Source organism: Chelonoidis abingdonii, chromosome 4 (genome assembly GCF_003597395.2).
Source record: "Chelonoidis abingdonii isolate Lonesome George chromosome 4, CheloAbing_2.0, whole genome shotgun sequence".
NCBI classification, from domain to species: Eukaryota; Metazoa; Chordata; order Testudines; family Testudinidae; genus Chelonoidis; species Chelonoidis abingdonii.
In genome coordinates this window covers 145,521,127-145,545,931 of record NC_133772.1, presented here as the reverse complement: position 1 = coordinate 145,545,931, position 24,805 = coordinate 145,521,127, and the positions used below count along the sequence as shown (strand labels likewise).

Here is a 24,805-nt window from a genome sequence, read left to right as displayed (position 1 = left end):
TGTTTGTTTTTAAACAAGTCAAACTTCGAAAAAGTTCTAACCTTTAAGTTGGTGAGCTATTCCCAGCACTAAATTAAAATAGTTTCTCTAACCTTAAACTCATGTGGCCAAACATGTTAGGACCCTGTCTTATTCCTATCAGTAAGATGCTAATACAGACTAAAACTACTCTATGATAATGTTGAAAAATGCTAGAGAGTCAGTTGTCATATTAATGGTGTCCCAAAGAACATTAGTGTCTGAAAATACTTCTAGCATTCGCCAAACTTGAAGGCCCAGAAATTCAGCAGCTACCCACAAATGCTTGAATGGTAACTCCTTAAACCGTGTTTCCCTGCACTAACGCACACTGAAGTAATTTAAGATAGGAAAACTACTCAATGGCACTCACTTCATTACGTGATGATAAAGATGAACAAAACATTACTAGTTTAACTTAGCTTAGGCACTGATACATTTCAACTTGCATTAAATACATTTATTGCAAACATCTTTACACAAAAATAAGTTCTCTCTAAGCCATTCACATGCAACTTACAACCAACAAGCTACTACCAAGGACAATGCAGATATTTATATAAGTCTCACATCTGCCACACGTGGGTGGTAAAATTATTACATCCTTTAGAATTGCTCATCCATGCACAGGTTGTTCACAGAAGTAACTGATAACAGAAGTCTTAAGAGCCAGATGTATTGTTACTTCCAAACCGCTGATTGACACTGTGAAGCAAGTGCTTTGGGAGGCAGGTCCATGAGTTGGCTAATATCTCTTTGAAGCAAATTACTGCTTCTAGGCACAGCCTTGGAAAAAGAATGAATATTTCAGTTACTATTAAAAACATAAGTGAAATAGCACAAAAGGTCAGAATTCTGTTTTTCTTAAAAGCTGTTTAGTTGACCTGTTCCCTCCAAAGTATTAGCTGTTTTCATTGTCAGAGGATTATGAAGTCTTTACAAAAGAATGGAAGCAGCAAGACTCCTTCCATTGCTGAATGCTACTTCAGCTTTCCTACAGGAATGTTATTAACTCAGTCTCCCAAGGATGCCTAGGAACCATGATCTGGTACTAAAGTCTATGTATTTTAAGTACAAGGTGTTAGTAAGCGAGAAGGAAAGAACAGGGGTGTAAGATTCAAAAAAATTTTTATTTTTTTTTACCTTACAAGAGATTTTGGTTGCAGAGAAAACACAAGTATCTCATTACTATGAGCCTGGAAAGAGATGTTAAATTAATATTTGAAGCCTTTATTGTTAAATGCATTGATAAGTTAATTCCTTAAAAAGCACCAAAAGTTTCTCCCTTAAACATCAAAATTTTCTTATGACATTGAAAGTCTTAGTCACTGATGGCAGAGAAAGGCGTTTCACAGTTGCAGGTTGCAGCTGCAGTGACAGATGCTAAGGGGGAGTGGGGGTGGTCACTTTTTAAAAAACGTTTTTCCACACGGCAGCACTAGAAGGTACATACTACATATATGAAATGCTTAAAAACAGACTTACTGCTTTGTGATGGGCAAGCAAGTTGTTGGCACAGCCACCAAAAACAATCACCTCTCCTTCTTCGCTAGCACAAGCTGTATGCCACAGCCTAGAAAATGAACAAGCCACACAATTATTAAGTACAGTGGGGAAGAGTCCAAGTACACCATTAATACCGTTACAGAGTAATGCTGTGAAATAAGATGTAATATTTATATGCAAGGTCAGTGCAGACAGGTTAGCTTCAGCATGTAATAATTTCTAGCAACAGTAAAGAATGACTTCAGTGGATATGTTATCATTCCCTGTACACAAACTACTTCGTAAGCTGTCTGTGGGGAAAAGCAAAGTAGTGCTGAGTGGTTCTGTAGTCTGATGACGGGCACTCATGAAGTTCATCTTTTGAAGGTAAACTAAAATTTATGGCAGAGAGTCCTGTGGCACCTTATAGACTAACAGACATATTGGAGCATGAGCTTTCGTGGGTGAATAAGATGGCACAGGACTCTTTGGCGCTTTTACAGATCCAGACTAACACAGCTACCCCTCTGATATAAAATTTACAGTAATCCTAGTTTTGGTAGCTGAAGGGTTTGTGAAGAAATATTGTTTGATGGTAGAACATTCTATTCCTTTCAATCAAGTCAATTATATCAGCGGCTTCCAGTTTTTGAGAGCTGAAGGAACCAGTTATAATAAGATTATCCAAACAATGAGACAAGATGAACCCTCACCATCCACAGTATCACAGTTCACCTGGTGTTTAACTCAGGTTATTACCGATACACCTTAGCTGCCTTATGGTACTTATATCAAATTTCAGTGTTTTTATCAAGCATCTGAAAAATGTTATGTAAATTTCAACATACTATTTAAGGCAGGTTTCTGAACCCTGCAGGAAGATTAACTGTAAGAAGGGTGCTTGGGCTCGGACAAAGGTTAGCTCTAGTAGATTACTACAATCTTCCTACAGAATTTTGCCCAGTAAGGAACGAGTACTTTCCCATATTGCCTTTTCTAAAAGATTAGCCTCAAGTTAACTAGCTACATAAGAATTATGACACTGAATCAGACCAGTGGTCCATTCAGTCTGGTATCTTGCTGCTGTGGTTAGTATTAGACACTTCAGTAAATGTACAAGTAGTGCCATACTAAGCAGGTTATCCTGCACCTGTCCCTCAGTTGAGGCTGGCTTATGCCTAGAAGTACTGAGATTTATCATCATTCTAAAACATTTTATCAAATGTGACTGTGCTTAGTCTGATCCATGAGTGCAATCCTTGGATCTCTGTCTCAGTTGCAACTTGTACCAACAAGTTCCACAGACCACTTATGCAAAAGAGTATTTCCTTTTCTAAGTTTGTTACCTTTCACTTCTATTCTGTGTCCTTTTGTTTTCAGTACAATAAAGCGTAAGAGGACCTCTATGCCTTCCCTATATTGTTATCTTGTATCTTCTTCTAAACAGTCCCAATTATGTGAATCTTTTCATTCCTTTAATTATCTTTTGACAAACATCTCTGAACTCCCTCTATTACAGCTTGACATTGAGTGACCAGAACTTAAATCATCTTCACTTGGAATACTGTTATGGTGGCATTACAATGTTTTCCATCCCATTTTATGCACCCTAACACTGCTAATTTTATGACTTCACTTAAAAAGCAATGGTCTCTCTTTAGACAATGTGCATCAAGCAAAGTACTCTGAGGCAAAGCCAGCTGTCAGCCAGGACAATCAAAGCTTTGCGATTCTCCTTATGTCCAGAGCAGCAGTTTTAAACAAACGTTCTGCTAGTAAACTGAGGATGGATTTCCAAGTCTGGCACGTGAAGGTCTACTTTGCCTGTCAAGTACTAGAGCTTTGTGTACTAACATGACTAAAATGGACAATCTAGTTAGTTCTCTGCCATTTTATAGGCTAATAGTTACGCAGAACAGTAATATAGTTTTGAGTTCCAAACAATGTAGTCACAGAGAGAGATGCAGGAGTCTATCAGCACACAGACATATAGCTACCTTAATCCTGCACCTTCATAAAACAGGATGTATTATCATGGTGGGGTAAGAGCAACCAATCTGATTTATCACTACTTTAAAGTTAAAAAAGATGCAGTATTAGGGAAAAAGTGATCCAAGTCTTGTGTGTGCCATACCAATGCTACAGACTGCCTCCTAAGATTTCCTAGACACTATTACTGGTTTTATACATTTCCAATAACGTGTGTACACCTTACCTTGGTTTTTCAGAATAATTATGCTCAAACTGTTTCCACTCATTCTTACTGATACAATAAATCCAAGCATCACCTATAAATACAAAGATATATTAACCCTTGTCACTGTTGCCAGAACAAGTATGTTCTGGTATAACATAAGAATACAGTGTTTAACCATGTGCGTCCCCAATTCTTCAGGACTGAAATTTGCAATTTGTGGCTAGCTGTGTGAAAACTTGCTCTCACTGGTGGGTTTTCTGTGGCTAGGACAGAGTAAAGAGAGGCAGGTGGGGAACCTATGCTTTTATCCCTTGCTCATACCAGTAACAAAACTTTCATTAGGGAATGAAATCTAAGTGTGTACAAACTTCAAAAATTGTAAACTGTTACTTCTCATTCAGAGCTGGGAGTGTAGTGGTTTTGTAGAAAAGAAAAATACAGCCACAAAGTCGAATATAAATTACTAATCTTCTCCTCCTCCTCTCTGGCTCCCACTCCACATGACTGCATGTATAGGAGACCATTACACACAAAACACTGAAATCCTTATTTATGTTTTTTAAGTCCTTCAATCACCAAGTGAAATTATACCTTGTGTACACATGTGTAGGTATATAGTCCTCTTTACATCTTTCCATTTATGGAAGGAAGAGATAAATGTCTTGTCATTTTAAATTCCTTCTAAAACACATAGACCAGACTGAAATGATGGAACGCTTTTCCTCATGGAAAACAGCTTACCTATGAAAACTAGATGTCATTTCATGATGTAATATTATTAATGAAGTTTTCATAAGCCTCTCTAAATGTGCATTTGATCTTGATAAAGTTTACAAAACAAAGCTGATTACATGTTGAATTAGACAAGAGTAGTGTTGCTTTTTTAATCATCATAAGAAATCAGTCACATGATGGCCAGTCTGATGATGCAATTCTTGCTTTCCCCAGGGGCTAGTGTAACTCATACAGGTTGGGGGACTGGTATAGGTTGGGGGACTCTGGGAATAGTTTGCCATCACATGTTCCATTAGTCTGAATGGATTTTACACTACGCAAGGTAGTTGACTATAATCAAATAGCACTTTTCAAAGATAAGCCTAATACCTTCAGTACTGACAAGGCTGAACAAGTCTACAGCAGGTCACCTAACTACACAGATTGTCACATTGCTGAAAAGATTAAGAAATGAGCTCTCAGCTTCTGATTGGACTTGGAATGCTCTATTTTAAAAAAATGGCATTGCTGCTATGAGACATGAACAATGAGCACTGCAAAATGTTATTCATGGAAATAGTCAACGGCTAGGACACTAGAGAGGGACTCAGGAGACCTGGGTTCTATTCCCAGCTCTGCTACTGATTTGCTAGATGACCTTGGGCAATTAACCTGTGCCTCAGTTTCCCCATCTGTAAAATGGAGACTCTGATACTGACCTTTATAAAGCATTTTGAGTTTTATGGGTGGAAAGCACGAGGGTATTACTGAGACACTGCTAGTAGAGAGTTTACTTTGACACTTCAGCATGCAATTATATAGAATTTGGAGAGTGTAAAGTTTCCTTGGAATTACTTACTCAGTGGCTGCTTATCGGTGGTAAACCCTCCGAAGAGAAATAGGTGATCTGATGAAACTGGAGTTAAGGAATGCCACGATCGGCCTACTGGGCAAATGCCTTGTGTAATTCTGCATATAAACAAAAAAGCACCCCAAGTTACAGACCAGCTAAAACACAATGCGGACTTTTTTGGGCCCAATGATTTTTCAGATATTAAATCTATACACTTGAGTACTGGATGCTAACTTTGACCAACTATTAGCAACAATTCAGTTTCTTCCTGAGGAAGGCACAGTTCATTTCTCAATGATTACAGGTCAGACTTCCTGGAAAGAGTTATTGCAGACAGATTAATCCAATGAAGACAGAATAGTCTCAAATAATGGCAGTCTGAATGGTAGAAGGCATTTTACTCATCTCCAGACACTTTAAAATTAGTGATGGCCAGTGAAACAAGGTACTAGAACATAAACGTTCAGTCGTACCTCTCTAAAAGCAGTGCACTTGATGGTAAATACTTTGAAGTTCTGTTAGCATGATTTGCAGGTGAAAAAGCACATCTACAAATACAATTATGTACTGCCTAAAAAAACCAACAATGACTAAAGAGCTTTGATACCTACATTTCAGTCCACTCCCATGTGTCCAAATTAAGATGATAAAGATCATTCATTCTAGAATCCTAAAATAAAATAGATAAAAGTTGAATGAAACATTCACTTTAGAGATTCAGCAGCAACACTGTAAAACTGTTCTTACACTTACTCGGTATCTGCCTCCAAACACATAGCCTCTGTTCCCAACTGTAGCACAGGCATGGGCTGCTCGGGGTGAGGGGGATTTACCCTGAGATAAGAAAATATTAAAATTAGAAGGAAGACTTGTTTAACAATATTATTCAGATAATGGTATTGAGCAGAGACTGGAAACTAAGAAAGGAAATCTGGTCAGAGATCTTTAACAGCTCCAAAATTACACAGATGTTATATTCAAGATAAAACCAAATACCGTTTTCCTCCAGAAACTCATGATCAGCTAAAGGGGAGAAACCCTGGATCAACAGTCTGATTTAAGGTGACTGGCAGCAGGTGAGGACAGGGGAGAAGATGGGGTTGCATTCATCTATGTAAGGGAGACCCAGGAGACCCAGATTTTACTTGTTTGGGTGGGAGGTGGGTTGGGAAGCCATCTAAGAAGAGGAAGGAAAGGTTTCAATTAAAAAAAAATTTTAAAAAAATCCCATCCTTCAGAATATCAAGTCTGGCTTTGGTGGGGGACTTAAGATGGACAAGATGTATATGGGGAACTCTCTCAGACCTTAACTGAAAAGATGAGATGGGGAAGCGAAAAATATTTTTCTTACAGCTGATTCCAGGGCATGAGATCAACCGTTTCAAACTCTTTGTCTTAACTATCTGAATAAAATGTCATTTCCCATCAGATTTTACTTCCTTAGTATCCATGGCAATATAATCCTATTAGTTTGCTTCTGAACAATTGAGACAGCTTTTGTGTCCAATGTGTAGCACTACAGCATGCACTGATTTTTCTTTATTTTGATCCTTCATTCAGCAGCCAAGTGAGTTTAAGATTGCCAAACTCAAGAGCTGAGGTGGGTGAGTTAATATCTTTTATTGGACCAACTGCTATTGGTGAAAGAGACAAGCTTTCACCAACAGCAGCTGGTCCAATAAAAAGGTATTATCTCATACATCTTGGGGACCAAAAGGGCTACAATAACACTGCAATCTCAAGAGCTGTCAGTCTCTCAACAACAGGTTGGAGTTAGGTTGTAAATTTCACTTTGCTGATTTCCCTATAAAAGCAGCAACTAGGGAATAGGTAGGTTCCTACCAAATTCATGGTCCATTTAATGGTCATAGGATTTTAAAAATTATAAATTTAATGATTTCAGCCATTTAAATATGAAATTTCAGTCTTGTAATTGTAGGGGTCTTGACTCAAAAAGGTGTTGGGGGGGAGGTGTCGCAAGGTTATTGTAAGGGAGGTTGTGATACCGCTACCCTTACTTCAGCTGGCTGCGGTGCTGTCTTCATAGCTCAGCAGCTGGAGAGTGGCGGCTGCTGGCTGGGAGCCCAGCTCTGAAGGCAGAGCCATCACCAGCAGCAGTGCAGAAGCAAGCATGGGATGGCATGGTATTATCACCCTTACTTCTGCCCTGCTGCCTGCAGGGCCGGGCCCTCATTCAGCAGCCACCCCTCTCCGGTTGCCCATCTCTGAAGGCAGCAGCACTGTCTTCAGAGGTGGGCGCCTGGCCAACAGCTGCTGCTTAGCTCTGAAGGCAGCACAGAAGTAAGGGTGGCAATGATCCCTTCCATCCCCAAAATTACCTTGTGGGCCCCCTGCAACTCCCTTTTGGGTCAGGACTCCCAAATTGAGAAATGCTTGTCTCTCCATGAAATCTGTTTGTATAGGGTGAAAGCACACAGATTTCACGCTCCGTGATGTGTTTTTCAGGACTGTGAATTTGGTGGGGCCCTAGAACTAGGACACTGGAGCATGAGAGGAAACCGATCACTGAAAGATTGAGACACGGAAGCACACTGCCAAATTTACAAACAGGCACAAACAGAATGCAAGCAGCCCATTTCCTGGAAGTGGAAGGGACCTGAGGTATATGCCTGCTTTACCACAATTAATGTCAACCCCCTTCCAATGTTCTGAAGAACACTAATATAAGCAAGCAAGCATATATTTATTCAAAGCAGACTTTAACAGATGGTGCCTCAAAACATACAAAATTTTTCACTTCTATAGTTCTTTGCATGTGAGGACTTCAAAGCCAATTATAAACACATGAATGCAGCCTCACCAAACCCAAGTTTGGGAGAGAAGTACAGTCTACACTTGAAGGCTATTTAAATAAGTTATATATATTCAAGTCAACAGAGCCTGATCAAATTCACCCCAAGTACTTAAGGAACTAGCAGAAGCAATCTCAGAACCATTGATGATTAACTCCAGTACTCATGGAGAATGGGTAATGTCCCAAAGGGCTGGAGAAGGGCAAACAGAGAGAAAAAGGGGAAAAGAGGACAAGGAATTATTCATCTGTCAGCCTAACTTTGATACTTCAAAAGCTACTGGAACAAATAATTAATAATCAATTTGTAAGCACCTAGAGGATAAGAGAGTAAGAAGAAATAGCCAACATGGATTTGTCAAGAATAAATCATGCCAATCCAATCTAATTTTCTTTACGACAGGATTACTGGATTAGTGGATTGGGAGAAGCTGTAGCTGTGATAGATCTTGACTTTAACAAGGCTTTTGACACTGTCCCACATGACATTCTCATAAGACGACTAGGGAAATGTGGTCTAGATTGGATTACTATAAAGTAGGTGCACAACAGGTTGAAGGACCGTACTCAAAGGGTAGCTATGAAAGGTTCGCTGTCAAACTAGGAGGACCTATGTAGTGGGGTCCCGCAGGGGTCTGTCCTAAGTCTTGAACTATTCATACCAGGGAACAGTAATTGCCAGTACCACACCTTCTACCATTGTATCAGGGGAAGACAGACCAGAGCTAGAGAAAAAATGTGAGGTTGGACGATACAAGTAAACTCTTAATATGAGGCGAGGACACTGGGGGCGGGGAGGGGGGGGGGAGCAGATCTGCCAATAAAATAACTACTGAAGTTATATGACTACAATATAGAAGTGGTACTTCAATTGCTTAAAGCCACTGCTACTGAGGCAAATCACTGCTGGAAGCCCATGGAGGCACCTATGTAAAACAGCCTTTTGATCTGTAGACTTCCTCTTTCTTAATGAGTATCAGAACAAAACTAAAAAAACCATACAGGCCTAGCAAGTGATGATACTTTGCATAGTATTGCTACTCTTTATGTCCCTTCTAGTGTCAATCCTAGAAAAAGCTGCCATTTCTGCTAAAGATTTATGTTTTACTCAGTGTCAAAATGCTTTTAAAAATTACCGTGGTTATGGGCTGGCTCCAAGAAAAAGTTTCAGTGTCCAGAACATGTACGTGATCATTCCATCCTCTAGGCTGACCTGAGTTCTTTAGAAAATTGATGAAAAAACTATTACATTTCCATTTTAATGAACATATTATGCACTAGCACCAGAATGTTTTCTGCTGAAAATTACTCTTAGGTGGAGAAAGAAGGTTACTTACCCAAAAAGAGGTTTCATCAAATTCAAAAGTTCCTATTGGTATCCCTTCAGGCGAATAACCATAACCTCCAAAAAATATTAGCCTGTTCAACAGAAATTATATCAAGATTATCAAAAGCAAGTACCATCGTATGGCAATCTCTACTATTACAGCGTAATGCTCCGTAAAGGCTTTTCGCACACAGCATAATGGGAAAACCCACTATGCTCCCTTGACTTTGTTACCAAATGACAAGTAAAGTTTTTCTTATTCTCAAAGATGTTTAGGGTTGAGCACTTTTAAAATGTTTATTTAGAATCAAACACAGCACAAGATTCAATGTATAAAATGTATTCTCTGCCCAGTTTTGTTCGGCTTAGATACAATACGCCAACAAGAATGAAAATCTTATTAAAAAAGGTCACAAAGAGAACTGAAAAAATTTGTTCATGCTTGCTTACTTATTTTTATAAACCCAAACTCCAAGTTTGTCCTTTGATGAGGGGGGAACACCTTGACATTCTACTCTAACCCACTGCAACACTTTGTCCTTGGATCTGGAGTTTAACATGTAGAACTGCAAGACAATAAGAGTTTTTTTAACCCACACAATTAGAGACTAACAAATGTTTCAGTATATTGATTAGCATGCGTCAGCATAAAAGTGTATAGTTCTTTTCCAAGCTCAGAATACTATGATGAAATATTCTGAGGTCACACGTAAGGATCCAACAACCCCCCGAAGTAGGCCCTTAATGCTGTTCTACATCTGTGAAAGAAGTATTAGCGCTGAACTTAATTTTCTCCCATCCTAGGGTGAAAAGCAGTAGTACTCTCCCAAGTTCCTGCCATTTGAATGTAAAATAGTTCACTCAGCAAATTTTTTATATAATCATCTCTCTTTTCTTGTACACTTTGCTGTGCAGAGGGACAGCTGATGTTGAATGTAACTTGTCATTATGCTAATGATGAAGTCTATCAGTGACATGAAAATGAAGCTGGTCAGATGTCTGACCAGCCTGCCTGCATCATCATTTCATCAGTTTACACTCAGTTTATGTTTTAAGAGTATCTTTTTTTTTTAAGTGAAAGCTTAGATTCTCTAAGCATGAGATGGATGGAAGGAAGAGAGAGAGAAACATTTCACCGAACTACCACAAACCAGCTCAATTCATCGCCATTTCTATCCATTTGCAAGTTTAAGATTTCAGTGGATTTTTGAAGCTCCCAGCCTTCAAAATTACGTAGACTCAAAGAATCTATGTAATATGACTACAGAGTGAATTTGGCCAGTACACTAGGATTAACAACACTTATTTTGCCTTAACTACAACTACTGGAGAGAAGGATGTTTTACAGCATTGCAATCTACTCCTTCAGTCATCCCAAACTATCTAGACTAGATAACTAGACTGACCTAATCCATTCCCAAAACCTGTATCAGCCAATACAGATATAGAGAAATTAAACTGGAGGAAGTCACTGTGTCAGTCGTCTGAATGAAAAGCTCAGACTGGTAAAACTACTATTGTAAGTTGTTGCTTCTTTGGCATGTGTAAAAAAGTAACATTTGTTTGGATTACTTCAAGTTTGAGGAAGCGATTGCAGGAGAGAAAACTAGTTTCTCTGTTCCAAGCAACGAACATCCAGACAGAAGATGAAGGTATGTTGTAGGAGAGGATGTGAAGGACCTAATGACTTGCTGCCTGTTCAGCATTCCCCAGTCATTAACATGACAGTATCAAGGCTTGGTTAACAAAGTCTAGCAGACATACTATATCTGTTCAGAAGGAAGAGCTTTTGTAGTTTATGAAGAGTGATATTTTCATGCTTTGGATGCATTTTAATGTGCTTAGAAGTCAGTCTTATCTTTAGTACAGAATGGGGATACAAATATTGTCCATTGGAACCTCTTTAACAGAAAGGGTATAATTCATCTTCAGACACTTACCTTGTTTGTATTGCCACGTGCATGATGCCCTCCAAATAAATACAATACTTTGTCTACACACACAGCACAACTGCCTGACATGGAAGGTGGAACATCCCCCTCTGTTTTTTTTTTATTCCTGGAAAGATACACAAAAGCATTTAAAAACTGATAAAAAGGAAAAGACTATTATGTCTGAAGTCAAAGCATTCAATCTGACTAGCTGAGTTATTAACGACAATAGGTGTTTGTGGGATATTCAGGACTCCAGTTTTGACTCATTTGGATCTTTGTAGTAACAGCACTTCAAATACACTGAAAAACCCTCCTTTTACAAAGATGTATTTTTGGGGGATTCTCCATGTCCAATTCAGAGGACTAAGGATCCTCCTCCCCCTTCTACCTTTTTGAAATGAAGATTCTCAGACACAGAGAATCCTCCTTTAAAAAACACATCTTGATGAAAAAAAAAAAGAGGATTTTTTAATGTTTTCAAAGTGCTGTAATCACAAGGATGCATTTCCAAACTCAAGGCTCCACATGACCACAAGGACAGCAACTGCCAAGTAAGACTGGATGGGACTCCCTTCTGAACCAGTTAATACTGTTCCTTAAAGAGTTTAGGGCACTTTGCAGGATAAGTCCCTAGCTGTCTAGAGAGGTGAAGCAATACATAACGCCCACCAACAACAGCAGGAATGCAGCTTCTGAACAAATTTCAGGTTTTTTTTGTTGGACAAGGAGGCAAAAATAGTATATGAAGTTGAACAGATGTTTTTAATTTAAAAAAGATAGTGTACCTGCAAAGCACGATGAAGAAAATGCTATCTGAACATAAGTTTATTTCATTAGGTTATTTGTTGTAGTATGTTATAAATATATACAATCTACAGAAACTATATTTGATATCAGGGGTTCTCAAATATTCCGCAGTGTTTGTCACACCTTAATGGAGAAACTGTCTTGGGAGACACCTCCTCTCCCATTTAGGGTCAACTGACATCCCTGTGGCAACTACAGCAATCATTTACATGGAAAAATAAGATTAAGAAAACTTAATATTTAAACTTTCATAATGCACTTTGCAGGGTGAATACAAATCAGTGATTTAAAAGAAAAAACACACCCACGAAGTCACAGATTAAAAATTTGAATTTGACAACCCATGTTAAGGTTTAAATAATTATTCAAATAATTTCAATTATACAAAAAAAAATACCTAACCAGTACACACAGTATTTGCTGCCAAATTTTAAAGGTCAAACCACTGAACTGGTGGAAGCCACTGCCTAAGCTCCTTGAACTAGAGTCTGTTGAAGTGCTAACTCAACCTTTGACAGTAGTAGCCTCTCCTGCAGATGAATAAAGTGAAATGAAGAAAATATTTTCTCTGCAACTAGTTCAGCTCAGTTACTAATTTAATTCCAAGTTAAGAAACCAACTGGGAGTTGAAACACCAAGAAAGCTTGTTTTCCACTTCCTGTTTAAGAATAAAAACCAGGGATCAGAGGATAAGATCTATTCGTTCTAAAATCATGAAGAACATGGTGACCAGAAACCTCAGTTCAATTCACTAACTATAGTTAATACTGCCTTTGTTTAATAAACCAGTTAGTTTTGAATGCAAAACATACTTTGATGTTTTTTTCTTATGTTTCCAGCACATTTAGGATAGTTTTATTTTTAAAAAATTAAAATGCCATTTTTGTGTATTTTTAATTTTTGTTTCCATCCAAGTAGAGCTTGACATAGATCACAAGTGAAAAATAATCATACTCTAGTAAATAAGTAATGCATCATTTTCTAAAATAAAAAAAAAAAGGTAAAAATTAAGAATCTAAGTAAGTGTATGTGGAACTGTATAACAGCTTAAATAAATGTGTATAGATATAGTGTATGCTCCTGGTTAGCAAAAAGTACCACCAAATTTAGTGTATAAGCTATATTTACTAGCAAATCAAATCAACCTTTCTTTAGAAAAATAATTAAAAGGTACAAATGCAAAACACAATTAAAATGGATTTAAATCAAAGTTCCCTGCTTGCTGATTAAAGTCAGTGATTTAAATTGCTTATATTTAAATCAAAGGACCCTGGTGTGGCAGTTTGTCATCTGGAAATGAGGAAATGCAGTGCCATGTTGACCAGATAGTTTTCTGCAGGTCACCAGCAATTCCTCCATGGATCATCAGTATGATTTATAGATCAGTTTGAGAACCTCTTTATTTTTCTTTTCTTAAGTCAATGTCTTTATTTTAAAGTCACTCATGTACTGTACCATCTTCCAGTTTCCATGCTGTAGATCCATATTTCATCTCTAGGCAGATAGAAGTCATAAAATCCCCTAACTTGAGCATTCTGCAGGGACAGCAGAGAAGAGAAAAGGGACTATTATAAAAGGCTTGACATTTTATATCATGTACAGTCAAATGTTTTCAGGCCTGCCCTCCTTTCCCCTCAGAAACAATTCAATCTATTTGTAAATGTTTATGAAACAGGAGTCAGAGGAGGGATGAGTAGTGTGATCAGTGCAGGCTGCACTTCAGTGATTCCACTTGTGTAACAGCCCTCAGGAAGCAGTTACACACTGTGACAAATTCAAGCAGTCTCAGGGCTACTTTAGCTTGTGTTGGGGACTGCACCAGCTCACAGCAGACTCCAGGATCAGAAGAGTATTAACATGGGTTAAAGCCACCTTTGCAAACTCCTCCCTCTGGCACACTAAAGTTCTAGCATGAGGATCTGCATCCAGACTTTTTTTTTTAAAAATGATTTTGCCAGATGGTGGTGGAATACACTAGGCACCTTGTTTCCAGATATCTGCAAAAAATTTAGTTTGCTGTCAAATGAAAATAAATTTGGTGACCTTACCGTTGTGACTCGGACAAACAAGAACTAGATCATAATATGGTTTTATTTTTTGTTTAAACTATATATACACCAACATGATTAGCAGTCTACTCAGAAACTCTGAACTCTAATGTACCGCTGAGTAGGAGTGTGCTGGAAAAGCTATGTGGATAAAATTGTTAAGTGCTGATCTGCGCCATGTCTTGGTCAACCAACTGACAATATTTCCTTATCTTCCAGAGGATTAAATACCTTACAAGAAAGAAAGAAAAGAAACCCCATCTCCTACAAATAGCCACTGATTAGTCTTCAGAGCATTTATTTAACATCATTTTACAAGGGTCACACCATTTCTAACGACTTACATGTCATCTTATAGTTCAGTACTTGGCATGTCAAACTTTTTTTGAGCGGTTACATTATGTATTTAGAGTCTTGTTGAAATACTGAGTAAGGCCAGTCAACCTCGGCAGCATCCCCAATGACAGACGCCTGGGTCAGTGCAAAGAGAAACTGTTTTGTTAAATAAGGAGTCCTTAACTGAAGTAATATATTAAAAGAATAACTACTTGAGAAGGGTACCTTATAGCCTCCCCAAACAAACATGCAGTGTCCATCAGTGACTGCTACATGCCCACTGCGCTCTGCTGGGCTGCTGTTCTCCAGCTGCTCAAAGTTGTCCTCAGCTGGAGCTGGGAGCTCTTCATCTGCCTGCAGCTCTTCATTATCATCAGCCATTTTGATACAGCGCTATCTTCCTAAAACAGACATGTGGGACTTTTAATAACCACTGGGTGAAACAATGAGTAAAGAAACTCCACAGAGCTGCTGCCTTCACACAGGTGAAATATGCAAAATGGAAACATGGTGGAAGAAAGTTTCGACCGGGTGGGCTGGAGTTTCCCTGCGCACCACACTCCTGTGGGTTGCCACTTGGAGCAGAAGTCTCTGCTGTGTCCCTTCCACAGGCACAAACACACAGCGGGATTTAAAGGCCTCGCGTAAGGACCCTTGGCACAAGTTGCTGCTACCGCAGCCCCTCGGAGCGCGTCCACCCCAGCAAGGGGGAGCGAAACCCACCCTGCCCCGCAAAGACACGGGGGAGGGGGGGTGCGCCTCACTGACAGCCAGGGGCCCCGCCCACCCCGCGCTCGGTGCCGGAGGGACAGCAGCCGCCGAGCGGGGGCCCCCGAGCCTGGCGCTGCGCTCGGGGGGGCACCGCCGCCCGGCCCCTCGCGCGCAGGGACAGGCCCCAAGGCTGCCCCGGGCATCGAACCCGCCGGGCCCCTCCCCAACGCCGCCGCAGGGCGGGGGCAGGCGCTTCGCGCCACCCGACTCACCTCAGCGGGCCACCCAGCTTGGTGTGGGTCACCACTGTCAACATCCGCCGCGGCCGCAGTCCGTCCCGGCAGCCTCCGCGCCCCAGCGCGCTCCGCCCGCAGACGTCGCTCGCGCGCCGCCTCCTCTCCAAAAACCGGAGCGGGGAGGGACAGCGGTGCCGGGCGCGAGCGATGCCGCCAGGTTGCAGGCTAGATGCAGGCCAGACCCCCAGGTCCTGGTTCCAGTCCGTGGCTAGTTATGATGTGTTCCTATTAGCACTGCGCTAGGTGCTGTACAAAGGTGGATAAGGAACTGGTTAAAGGGGAGACTCCAGCGGTCGTACTGAAGGGTGAACTGTCAGGCTGGAAGGAGGTTACTAGTGGAGTCCCTCAAGGACCGATCTTATTAACCTTTTGTTACTGACCTGGCACAAAGAGCGGGAAGTGGCTAATAGTTTGCGGATGACACGAAGCTGGGGGGTATTGCTAACACGAAGAAGGACCAGGATACTATACAGGAAGATCTGGACCACCTTGTAAACTGGAGTAATAGTAATAGGATGAAATATAATAGTGACAAGTGCAAGGTCATGCACTTAGGATTAATAATAGAGAATTAGATATACGTTGGGGACGCATCAGTTGAAGCGACGGAGAGGAGAAGGACCTGGGGTATTGGTTGAAGCAGGAGACTATGAGCCGCAATGTGATATGGCTGTTAAAAAAGCAAATGCGGTGTTAGGATGCATCAGGCGAGGTATTTCCAGCAAGGAGAAGGAGTGCATTAGTGCCATTATATACGGCGCTGGTGAAGCCCACCTGGAATATTGTGTGCAGTTCTGGTGTCCCATGTTTAAGAAGGATGAATTCAAACTGGAACAGGTTCAGAACGGGCTACTAGGATGATCGAGGAATGGAAAACCTGCCTTATGAAAGGAGACTCCAGAGAGCGTGGCTGTTTAGCCTAGCAAAAGAGGCTCCGGGATATGTTGCTCTATATAAATATATCGGGATTAACATTAGGGAGGGAGAGAATTATTTAAGTTTAGTACTAAGTAGGCACGAGGACGAGGGTACAAACTGGATATTAGGAGTTAGATCTTGAAATTAGACGAAGGTTCTACCATTAGGGAGTGAAAGTTCTGGAACAGCCTTCTGAGGAAGTAGTGGGGCAAAAGACTTATCTGCTTTAAGACTAAGCTTGATAAGTATATGGAGGGAGTTATATGGGATAGTTTAATTTGGGCAATTGATCTTGGATTTTCGCAGATAAGTTTGCTCAATCAGTCATGTGAGGTGAATGGTGGATGGGATGGAAACTGGATACTGCAGAGAATGCTTTCTTGGGATAGCGGCGAATCTTGCCACAGCTCAGGGTTTAGCTGATCGCCATATCCTTGGGGTCGGGAAGGAATTTCTCCAGGGCGGATTGGACAGAGGCCCTGGAGGTTTTCGCCTCCTCTGCAGCGTGGCAGGGTTGCCTTCTGGGGATTGCTCTGCAGCTTGAGGTCTCAGATCATATTTTGAGGATTTCAATAACTCAGTCATGGGTTAGGGGTTGTTATAAATGTGTATGGGTAGGGTTTTGTGGCCTGCCTTGTGCAGGAGGTCAGACTAGATGATCATATTGGTCCCTTCTGACCTATGAGTCTAAGTAGGGCTGCCTGCTGTCCTGGCAGCTGGAAATCTTCCCAGCTCAGTGCGTTAGAAGACCTGGGTTTTGTCAGACACGCCCCTATTGGGAGCCTGAGGCAGCAGTGGCTGCGCACAGGATGCTCTAGCTCCCGAGTATTTGGGACATGCAGAGATGGGGTGGCTCAGGAGCAGCGAGGGCTGCGGGCAGGCTGCCTCCGGCGGTTTGCCTGCGGAGGGTCCGCTGGTCCGAAGCTGCGGGACCAGCAGACCCTGCGAAGGCAAAGCGCCAGAGGCAGCCTGCCTGCCTGCCTGTACTTGGGGTGGCAAAATCCTTAGAGCTGCACACGCAGAGCAGGTTCTGGCTATGGGGTTACCGCCAGGTGGGAATACTAGGGATCAGCTGGTGCCATATCCTGTTTGCCAAGGTCAGTGGCCAGGACAGCCCTGGCAGCAAATGCGTGCAGGGGCTGGTGCCATCCCCCAGGAATGGGATAGGACAGCCCAGGGGCTGAGTAGATGGGCCCATTGTGCAGCCCATGGGGGATGAGTAGGCAAGTGGCGGGTAAGGGAGGGGGGCTGAAGAGATGAGTGGGCAGTGGCGGGGGCTGAGGAGGTGAGCCAGAGGGGTGGGGGGCTGAGGAGGCGAGTGAGGAGTCAGTGGCTGACCTGTTCTACTGATCTGGTCTGGCTCCCATCCCCTCTCCAAGGATTGCAGCTGTCTGGAGGTGCTACCTTCCTCAGTCACACCTCATTCATTCAACAAGGCAATTGATTACAAAGTCGGGGGAAGATCTTATTCTACTTCTAGACAAAAGACATTTTTCTTTTACCTTAATTATACTACCTTAGAGGGCCGCTAGAACATATTACCAAGGTTCAATACTGCTATTTCGGTGGGGAAGTGCTGGGGAAGGAGGGTTTGTTTCCACGGGGCGGGTGGTGCTGTAGGGGGGTCGGCCCTTAGCTATTTTCTTTGGCGTAATATGGCCCTTGCCGCTTTACGAGTTATGCAGGCCTGGGATACGGCGTGCCGAGGGGGAGGCCAGGTGTATGTGGTAGAAGGTAGGGGGCAGTATATGACTTGTTTTTTTTATCTCAGAGGGCAGATGCCCCATATTTTTTGTATTCAGAGGTGGCAACCCTCATGTGAGCACAAACAGAAATAGGGTCTCTGCCCCAAAGTTACAATATTAAATTATTCACTACCTACCCCCTGTTCCTTACTCCACGCTGACCTGAACTTCATAGTTGTGGGGGTCACATAGTGGCCCTTAGGATAATTAATTTAACCTTGACCCAAGAGTTGATTCTATTCAAACAGACACTTGTGTCTACATGTAGCCCATTGGCTTCAGCATGGTCCTATACAAGAATAGGTCTATCCCTGCAGAGTCATTTGCAGGACTGGGACCTTACATTGTCTTTTCTGGGTGATTCAAAGATAACACAGGTGGCAGTGCTCAAGTCAAAGGAGAAAAATGGCCCTTAGAATCAAGACAATTATTTTTGAGTTAATTAATATATACTGAATAAACTGCGTAGGCAGCAATTAAAGCAATTGTGATTTGTGATTTTTCTAGAGTTATTCTTCTAGAGTGACTCCAAAGAAAGGTTGGAGTGAAGCCATGTGGCAGATCAAGGGATAAAAATGGAGGTGGAAATCCACAAGCAAAGCTCTTGAAGGAGTAACATCCCTGGAGACTGCACAGGAAGTTATCATCTGGTCTCACGTCTCTAGACCTGCGACCAACCGGAGTAAACAGAAAATTGCCCAAAAGCCACATCCACCGAAGAGCACAGCCTCCCTTGCACATACATATGGTGGTTCCTTTGAGCAGCTGGACTCCCGGGGAAGGAAAAAGATGAATGATCAAAAAGGTCTGAGGGACTTGTGGAAAATGTGCCACTCAAATTCCACCATCTAAGATTCTGGTGGATGGCATTAGAAAGCTTGTTTGACTACTAACCCAAATCTTTGGCTGATCACGTTACATGTGTCCACTGATCTCTCTGGACAAGGTTTTGGGAGAAAGATGAATGCCTAATTGTCTACATCTCAATCTTCCAGGGAATTTGACACCACTGAGATGCTGAATAAACTAACTGGAGTAGTAAAAGGAAAAAACAGTTACCTGACTTTCCGTGTTGTTTTTTGAGATGTGTTGCACATGTCTATTCCAATCTCTGACAAATGTGCACAAGGCACACTTGCACACATTTGTCAGAGATTTTTTTACCAGTACCTGTTGGGGCAGCATGAGCACTCTTGGGTTCTTTGTGCCACTGCACATAGATATAAAGGGCCATGCTGCTCCGGATCCTGCTTAGTTCCTTCCTAGCCAAAAGCCTCCAATAGAGAAAAGGAGGGTAGGTTGTGGAATGGAAATAGACAACATATCTCGAAGAACAACCACTGCAGATAGGTAGGTAACCGTTTTTTCTTCAAGTAATTCGAACTGGCAGTGGGCTCAAGAGTCTACTTGAACAAGGTTTGAAAGATTTCTCATCCGAATCTGGCATTGTCTCTGGCTTGATGAGAGATGGCATAGTGAGAGGCAAACATATGAAGCAATGACCAGGCTATCACCTTACAAATATCCAGAATTGGAACCCTAGCCAGAAAGGCCACAGAAGTTGCCTGCGACCTGGTTGAGTGAGCCATCACATGATTTGGAGGTGCAACATCAGCCAATCTCTAATAAAAACAGCTGGAAATTCAGGCAGAGATCCTATGAGTGGAAACTGGTGAATCCAAGTTGAGGCCTGCTTGGATACAAAAAAGATGACTTTTTTGTTCTCTTGTTGCAAACAGGTCCACTTGGGGAGTTCTCCACTGCTGGAAAATTGACCTGGAAATGTCCAGTCAAAAAGACCGCTCTTGGTGCCCTGCGAAGGACCTGCTCAGGTGGTCTGCCGGAGTCTTTTTAGCTCTCAGAAAGTAACCAGCTTTCAGGTTGATAGAACTGGCGATGCAGAATTTCCACAGAAGGATTGCCTCCTGGGATAACTTTGTGGATCTGGCCCCTCCCTGGTTGTTTACATAAAATATAGCTGTTGTGTTGTCTGTGAGCACCAATAAGTTCCACTTCCTGTTGTGCAGAAGGAACACCATGGAAGTCAGACAAATGGCCTGGAGCTCCCTGATATTTATATGGATACTCAGATCCTGTGGAGATCAAAGGACATGAGTCTGAAGGTGACCTAAGTGAGCTCCCCATCCTACATCTGATGCATCTGTAACTAGAGTAACAGCCTGTTGTGGAGGGACAAAGGGAACTCCTTGCAAACACTGTCTGTATTACTCCTGGGGGAATTCTGCGCCACTACACAGTGCAGAATTTTGCAGAAATTAATGGTGTGCGCACTGCATACAAAATTTCCTTCCCCCCGCACAGAAATGGGCTGCAGAGATGTTGGCTGCCACTATGGGCCACTGGACCCAGCAGAGTTCAGTTCATGAACAGAAGACAAGGTGGGGAAGAGGAGGAGGGAGCTGGAGGATTCCTAGCAGTTGCAGTTCCCAGCCTGCCCTGAAGGAAGGAAGCAGTGGCATGCAGGAAATTCCATGCAAGTTTGGGACCCAGCATCAGGCTGTTTCTCCCTCTGGATCCCTGGGCTCTACGAGGGTAGGGTCTGTGAGTGTCAGGGGGTGGGGTGGGAGATAAAGGGGGTGTGAGTGTCTGGCTCCCTGGCTGGGCTCTGGGGGGAGGAAGTAGAGAAGCAGGATTCCTGGGTTGTCATACAGGCTTCTTTAATTCTCTGCTCTGGGGGGAATTTTTGTGTGTGTCTGTATTGTTACAGATATACTTACTGACAGGTATTTTGAAATAAACTACCAAAATAATTGAAACTGGCATAATTATATAGGATTATTTTGACAAACAAAATTTGCAGAATTTTAAAATAGCGTGTGCAGAATTTTTAATTTTTTGGTGCAGAATTCCCTGAGGAATACTATATAATGTGATAGCTTCGGTGTACTCACCAGCCTATCCAACCCTGTAAATTTCTGAGGGGTAGTCTGGCATGCAGCACCACGTAGGTGCATGCTGCCATTTGTCCCAGATGTTAGAGGCAGTTCTGAACTGTGGTGACAGGGTACATCTTTAGATCTAGAGCAGCCTTGTTTGGAACCTCTTCTTGGTAGGGAAACCCTAGCCTTTGTAGAGTCCAGGACTGCTCCAGTGAATTCTGTTCTTTAAACAAAAGAGAGGATGAATTTCTCCATTCTGATTAGTAGCCCCAGTGTGGACCAAATAGTGGCTATGCTGGGGAGTATCTAAGACCTGAACTGGCCTCTTACTAGCTAGCTGTCCAGGTAAGGAAAAGGACTTTCGCAAGAAAGCTGCTTCTACAGCCATGCATTTTGTGAAAATGCGAGGGGTTGCTGACGGTCTAAAAGGCAGCGCTGTGAATTGGTAGTGGAATCCATTGCCCATGAACCTGAGAAATTTTTGGTGGCTCTGGTGAATTACCATGTGAAAATAAGCATCTTTTAAGTCAATAGTAGCATATCAGTCCCCAGGATCTAAGGAAGAGACAATAGATCTGGAATTTCCTTTTCTTTAGGTACTTGTTTAATTGCCTTAGATCTAAAATAGACCGACACTGCCCATGTTTGCCTTGAGATTAGGAAGGAGCAGGAATAAAATACCTCCCCTTTGAATGACCTGGGAACTTCTTGTATGGCTCCCATGAGGAGCAGAGACTGGACCTCCTGAAGTAGCACGCTCTCGTAAGAATGATCCCTGAAGATGGACGGGGAAGGTGGGGTAGAAATAAATTGAAAAGTGTATCCCAGTTCCACCATACTTAAGACCCATTGATGTGTGGTGATGCGGGGCCAAGCACTTAGAAAGTGGGATAGGCAGCTGGCAAACATAGGGGTAGAGAAAGATGGCATGATGGGAATTTGTATACTGTTCTTGCTCAACAGGTCAAAAGGATTTCTTAGATGATCCAGGTTGCCTAGAAGAGCTGGCAGCTGCGGAGGAGGGTGATGGAGGAGGACACCTCTTGCAACCCCTGCCTTTCTTTTTGGACATGTCCTGGGAATGTAGCAAAGCAGGACTTAAACTGCTGGGAATGCTGTGGTTGGAATGGCGTTCTTTTTGCCACCAGTATACAGATCTCCAGAGACTTAAGGGTCGCCCCTGAATCCTTCAGGTTATGAAGCCTCTCATCAACTTTACTGGAAAACAACAAGAGGTCTTCAAATGGGAGGTCTTAAATTGTTTGTTGTAGCTCTGGTGGGAGGCCTGATGCCAGAAGCCAAGATGAATATTGCATCATTACGGCAGAAAGCCATAGCTTGAGCTGCAGAGTCTGATGCATCCAAGCTTGCAGTTCGGATACCTAATTTACCTTCCTCCACCAAAGCAGAGAACTCCTGCTTTGCCTTATCAGGAAGCTTATCTTTCAACTTCAGGATATCATCCCATAGGTTGAAATTGTATCAAACTAGCAAAGCTTGCTGGTTCGCAATCCTGAGCTGTAAATCCAAAAGTTTCCTGTGAAACAGATCTCATTTTTGTGAAGGGACATAATATCTCTACTCTATCATTTTGGCATTGGGAAGAAGAGAAGAAGGAGTCTGTCATAAAATCTTGACAGGCTCCAGGATACCCTCATTAATAGGAAGAGCTGCCTTAAAGTGTCCTATGAACGCTAAAATGTCCACAAGTCTGAGTGACTTTTCTTGTACCTCTTCTGGCTGTATACCTAGAACTGTACCCATCCTCCTCAAGTCTTGATGAGCTCTTGTCGTAGATTCAGTCACTGCTGCCTCTGAGGTGATGAAGAAGAAGAGGCTAAATGCTGAGGAGGTCCCTCCAATTCCTCTATAGGAGAGTCCTGAGCATGCGGTTCTGCTGCACGTACCAATCCCGATACTGTGGGAAGAAAGAGTGACCTTCCTGCAGACGCTCCTGGCATCTGGCTGACATAGAAATGTGTAAAGGGAGCACAGAGGTTCTGGAACATTGAAGGAAGCTCCAAGGGATCCAGAAGGGCCATTGGTACAGAGGTCGGAGCGAGCTGTGTTTAGGGACACTAGCTTTTAGAATGCTGAGGCTGTGAACAGAACCATGGCGGGCAGGCACCCCACTGGAGCTATTGGGCATGCTCAGGTTGAGATACAAAGGACCTGACTTCCAAGTCTGATGAGGAGTCCATTTCCTCCGACCATGAGGGACCCGTCGATACTGGGGAGAGAGTTTCTGGATCTGGAGAAGGGAATAATTGAAATCATTGCTGATTTGCCTCTAGGTGCAATCCTACATAGAGGTGTCACAAAAGTGGAAGTGGCCAGGACTGAGTGGTACTCAGGGCTGAAACTGGGACACAGGAGCATGTGGTTCCAATATTGGTACTGGGCAAGACTCTTGAATCATGGAAAAAGCTGGTTACAACAAGCTAAGCAACTCTTTAGCTGCCTCAAAAGCCTCAGGTGTCAGCGGTACCAGAAAGGGCTCCTGAAACGGCAGTACCAAGAGGTACGCTGATCCTTCAGGGATTGGTCTGAATGGACCCTTTCTGGGTTCTGGAGTCAGCAATCCCTCCTGGCTCACAGATTGTTCCTGGGGGTGTGACTTTTTTGAGTGCCCCACTGAGTCCTTACAAACACTTTGTGCCGCCTTCTTGGAGAGTCCAGTACCCAGGCTTTAAGAGACTTATCACGGTCTCTTCTTAGGTTTCTATTAGAACGTGATGAGCACACCTAACAGACTTGGACTTCTCGGTATTCGTTCCAACAGCGAATGAAGTGCAGACTCCACGAGCATGTGCTTGAATCTGGCAACTTTGTGACCTTTCTGAACAGGGTTTGAACCCTCTACCAGTGTGGTGTTTGTCACATGTGCCTTCCCAGACACTTAAGGCAGATGGAGTTTGGGTTGCTCACTGGCACAGACCTGTTACATGAATGGACAAGCCTTGAAGCCATGTGAATGGGGCATCAATCCAGTACCGACCCTGGAACCTAGCCAAGCCAATGGTATCCATACACTAAAAAGAAAGATAGCTTCAGGAATAAATTTAGAATACTAACTATTTACAGATATTCTGTACAAGACTAAAAACAAACACTACAGGTACTATTTACACTAAAGGAGGGAAGATATGAAGAAACAAAGACTGTAGCTGCAACAATAACTATCACTGGCACTAGGAAGGAACTGAGGGGAGTTGGGCGCAGTGCAGTCCTTTATACCTGCATCCAGTGATGCGAGGCACATGCTTCCTCCATCGGTACTGTTAAGAGAAAAAACTTTGGTGTGCACACACACCTACAGTAGAATGGACATGTGTAATCACCTGAAGAAGAAGAATTAGCAAAGTTTTAGACCAAAGTTAGAAGTAGTGGGTGGAAGAAAATTGTGAAATACTGGTACAACTAATTCAAAATATGGGACACACTGATGTCAATAGTGACAAAGAGTCCTGTGGCACCTTATAGACTAACAGACATATTGGAGCATAAGCTTTTGTGGGTGAATACCCACTTCATCAGACGCATGAGTGCCACAGGACATTGTCACTTTTTACAGATCCAGACTAACATGGCTACCCCTCTGATACTTGGCACTGATGTCAATGGGAGTGTAATGATCCTTTTGTCCTAAAATATTATGCTTTTAGAAATTAAATATTACAGATAGTACTTTAAAATGTGGCACC

The 24,805-nt window shown here is 42.4% G+C and overlaps 2 protein-coding genes and 1 long non-coding RNA gene across 4 annotated transcripts in view; 1 reads left to right on the top strand and 2 right to left on the bottom strand.

Moving 5' to 3' along the window:
* Positions 1–463: 463 nt before the first annotated feature.
* KLHDC2 (kelch domain containing 2) lies at positions 464–15,599 on the bottom strand. 2 transcript variants are annotated; one of them, XM_032768761.2, is made up of 14 exons: positions 15,515–15,599; positions 14,757–14,932; positions 13,603–13,682; positions 11,347–11,464; positions 9,857–9,972; positions 9,417–9,498; positions 9,216–9,299; positions 6,021–6,101; positions 5,879–5,937; positions 5,274–5,383; positions 3,719–3,791; positions 1,504–1,591; positions 1,162–1,214; positions 464–804 (listed from the first exon to the last, which is right to left on the bottom strand). In XM_032768761.2, the coding sequence occupies exons 2-14, from the start codon at positions 14,910–14,912 to the stop codon at positions 681–683; spliced, it is 1,224 nt and encodes a 407-aa protein (XP_032624652.1). In that variant the 5' UTR covers positions 14,913–14,932; positions 15,515–15,599; the 3' UTR covers positions 464–680. The 2 variants fall into 2 exon arrangements, with proteins under 2 accessions (XP_032624652.1, XP_032624653.1); XM_032768762.2 differs by lacking the exons at positions 13,603–13,682; positions 15,515–15,599 and having other exon boundaries at positions 14,757–14,891.
* A 1,861-nt stretch (positions 15,600–17,460) lies between these two features.
* LOC142046671 (uncharacterized) lies at positions 17,461–21,032 on the top strand. Its single transcript, XR_012655677.1, has 2 exons — positions 17,461–17,553; positions 19,941–21,032. It is a non-coding gene; the product is annotated as an uncharacterized LOC142046671 (long non-coding RNA).
* A 3,137-nt stretch (positions 21,033–24,169) lies between these two features.
* The window catches only part of KLHDC1 (kelch domain containing 1), a 63,593-nt gene continuing 62,957 nt past the window's right edge, over positions 24,170–24,805 (bottom strand). Inside the window, exon 13 of the mRNA XM_075065739.1 lies at positions 24,170–24,442. Within this exon, the coding sequence (XP_074921840.1) occupies positions 24,439–24,442 (4 nt within the window). The 3' untranslated portion in view covers positions 24,170–24,438. The remainder of the gene's footprint in view (positions 24,443–24,805) is intronic.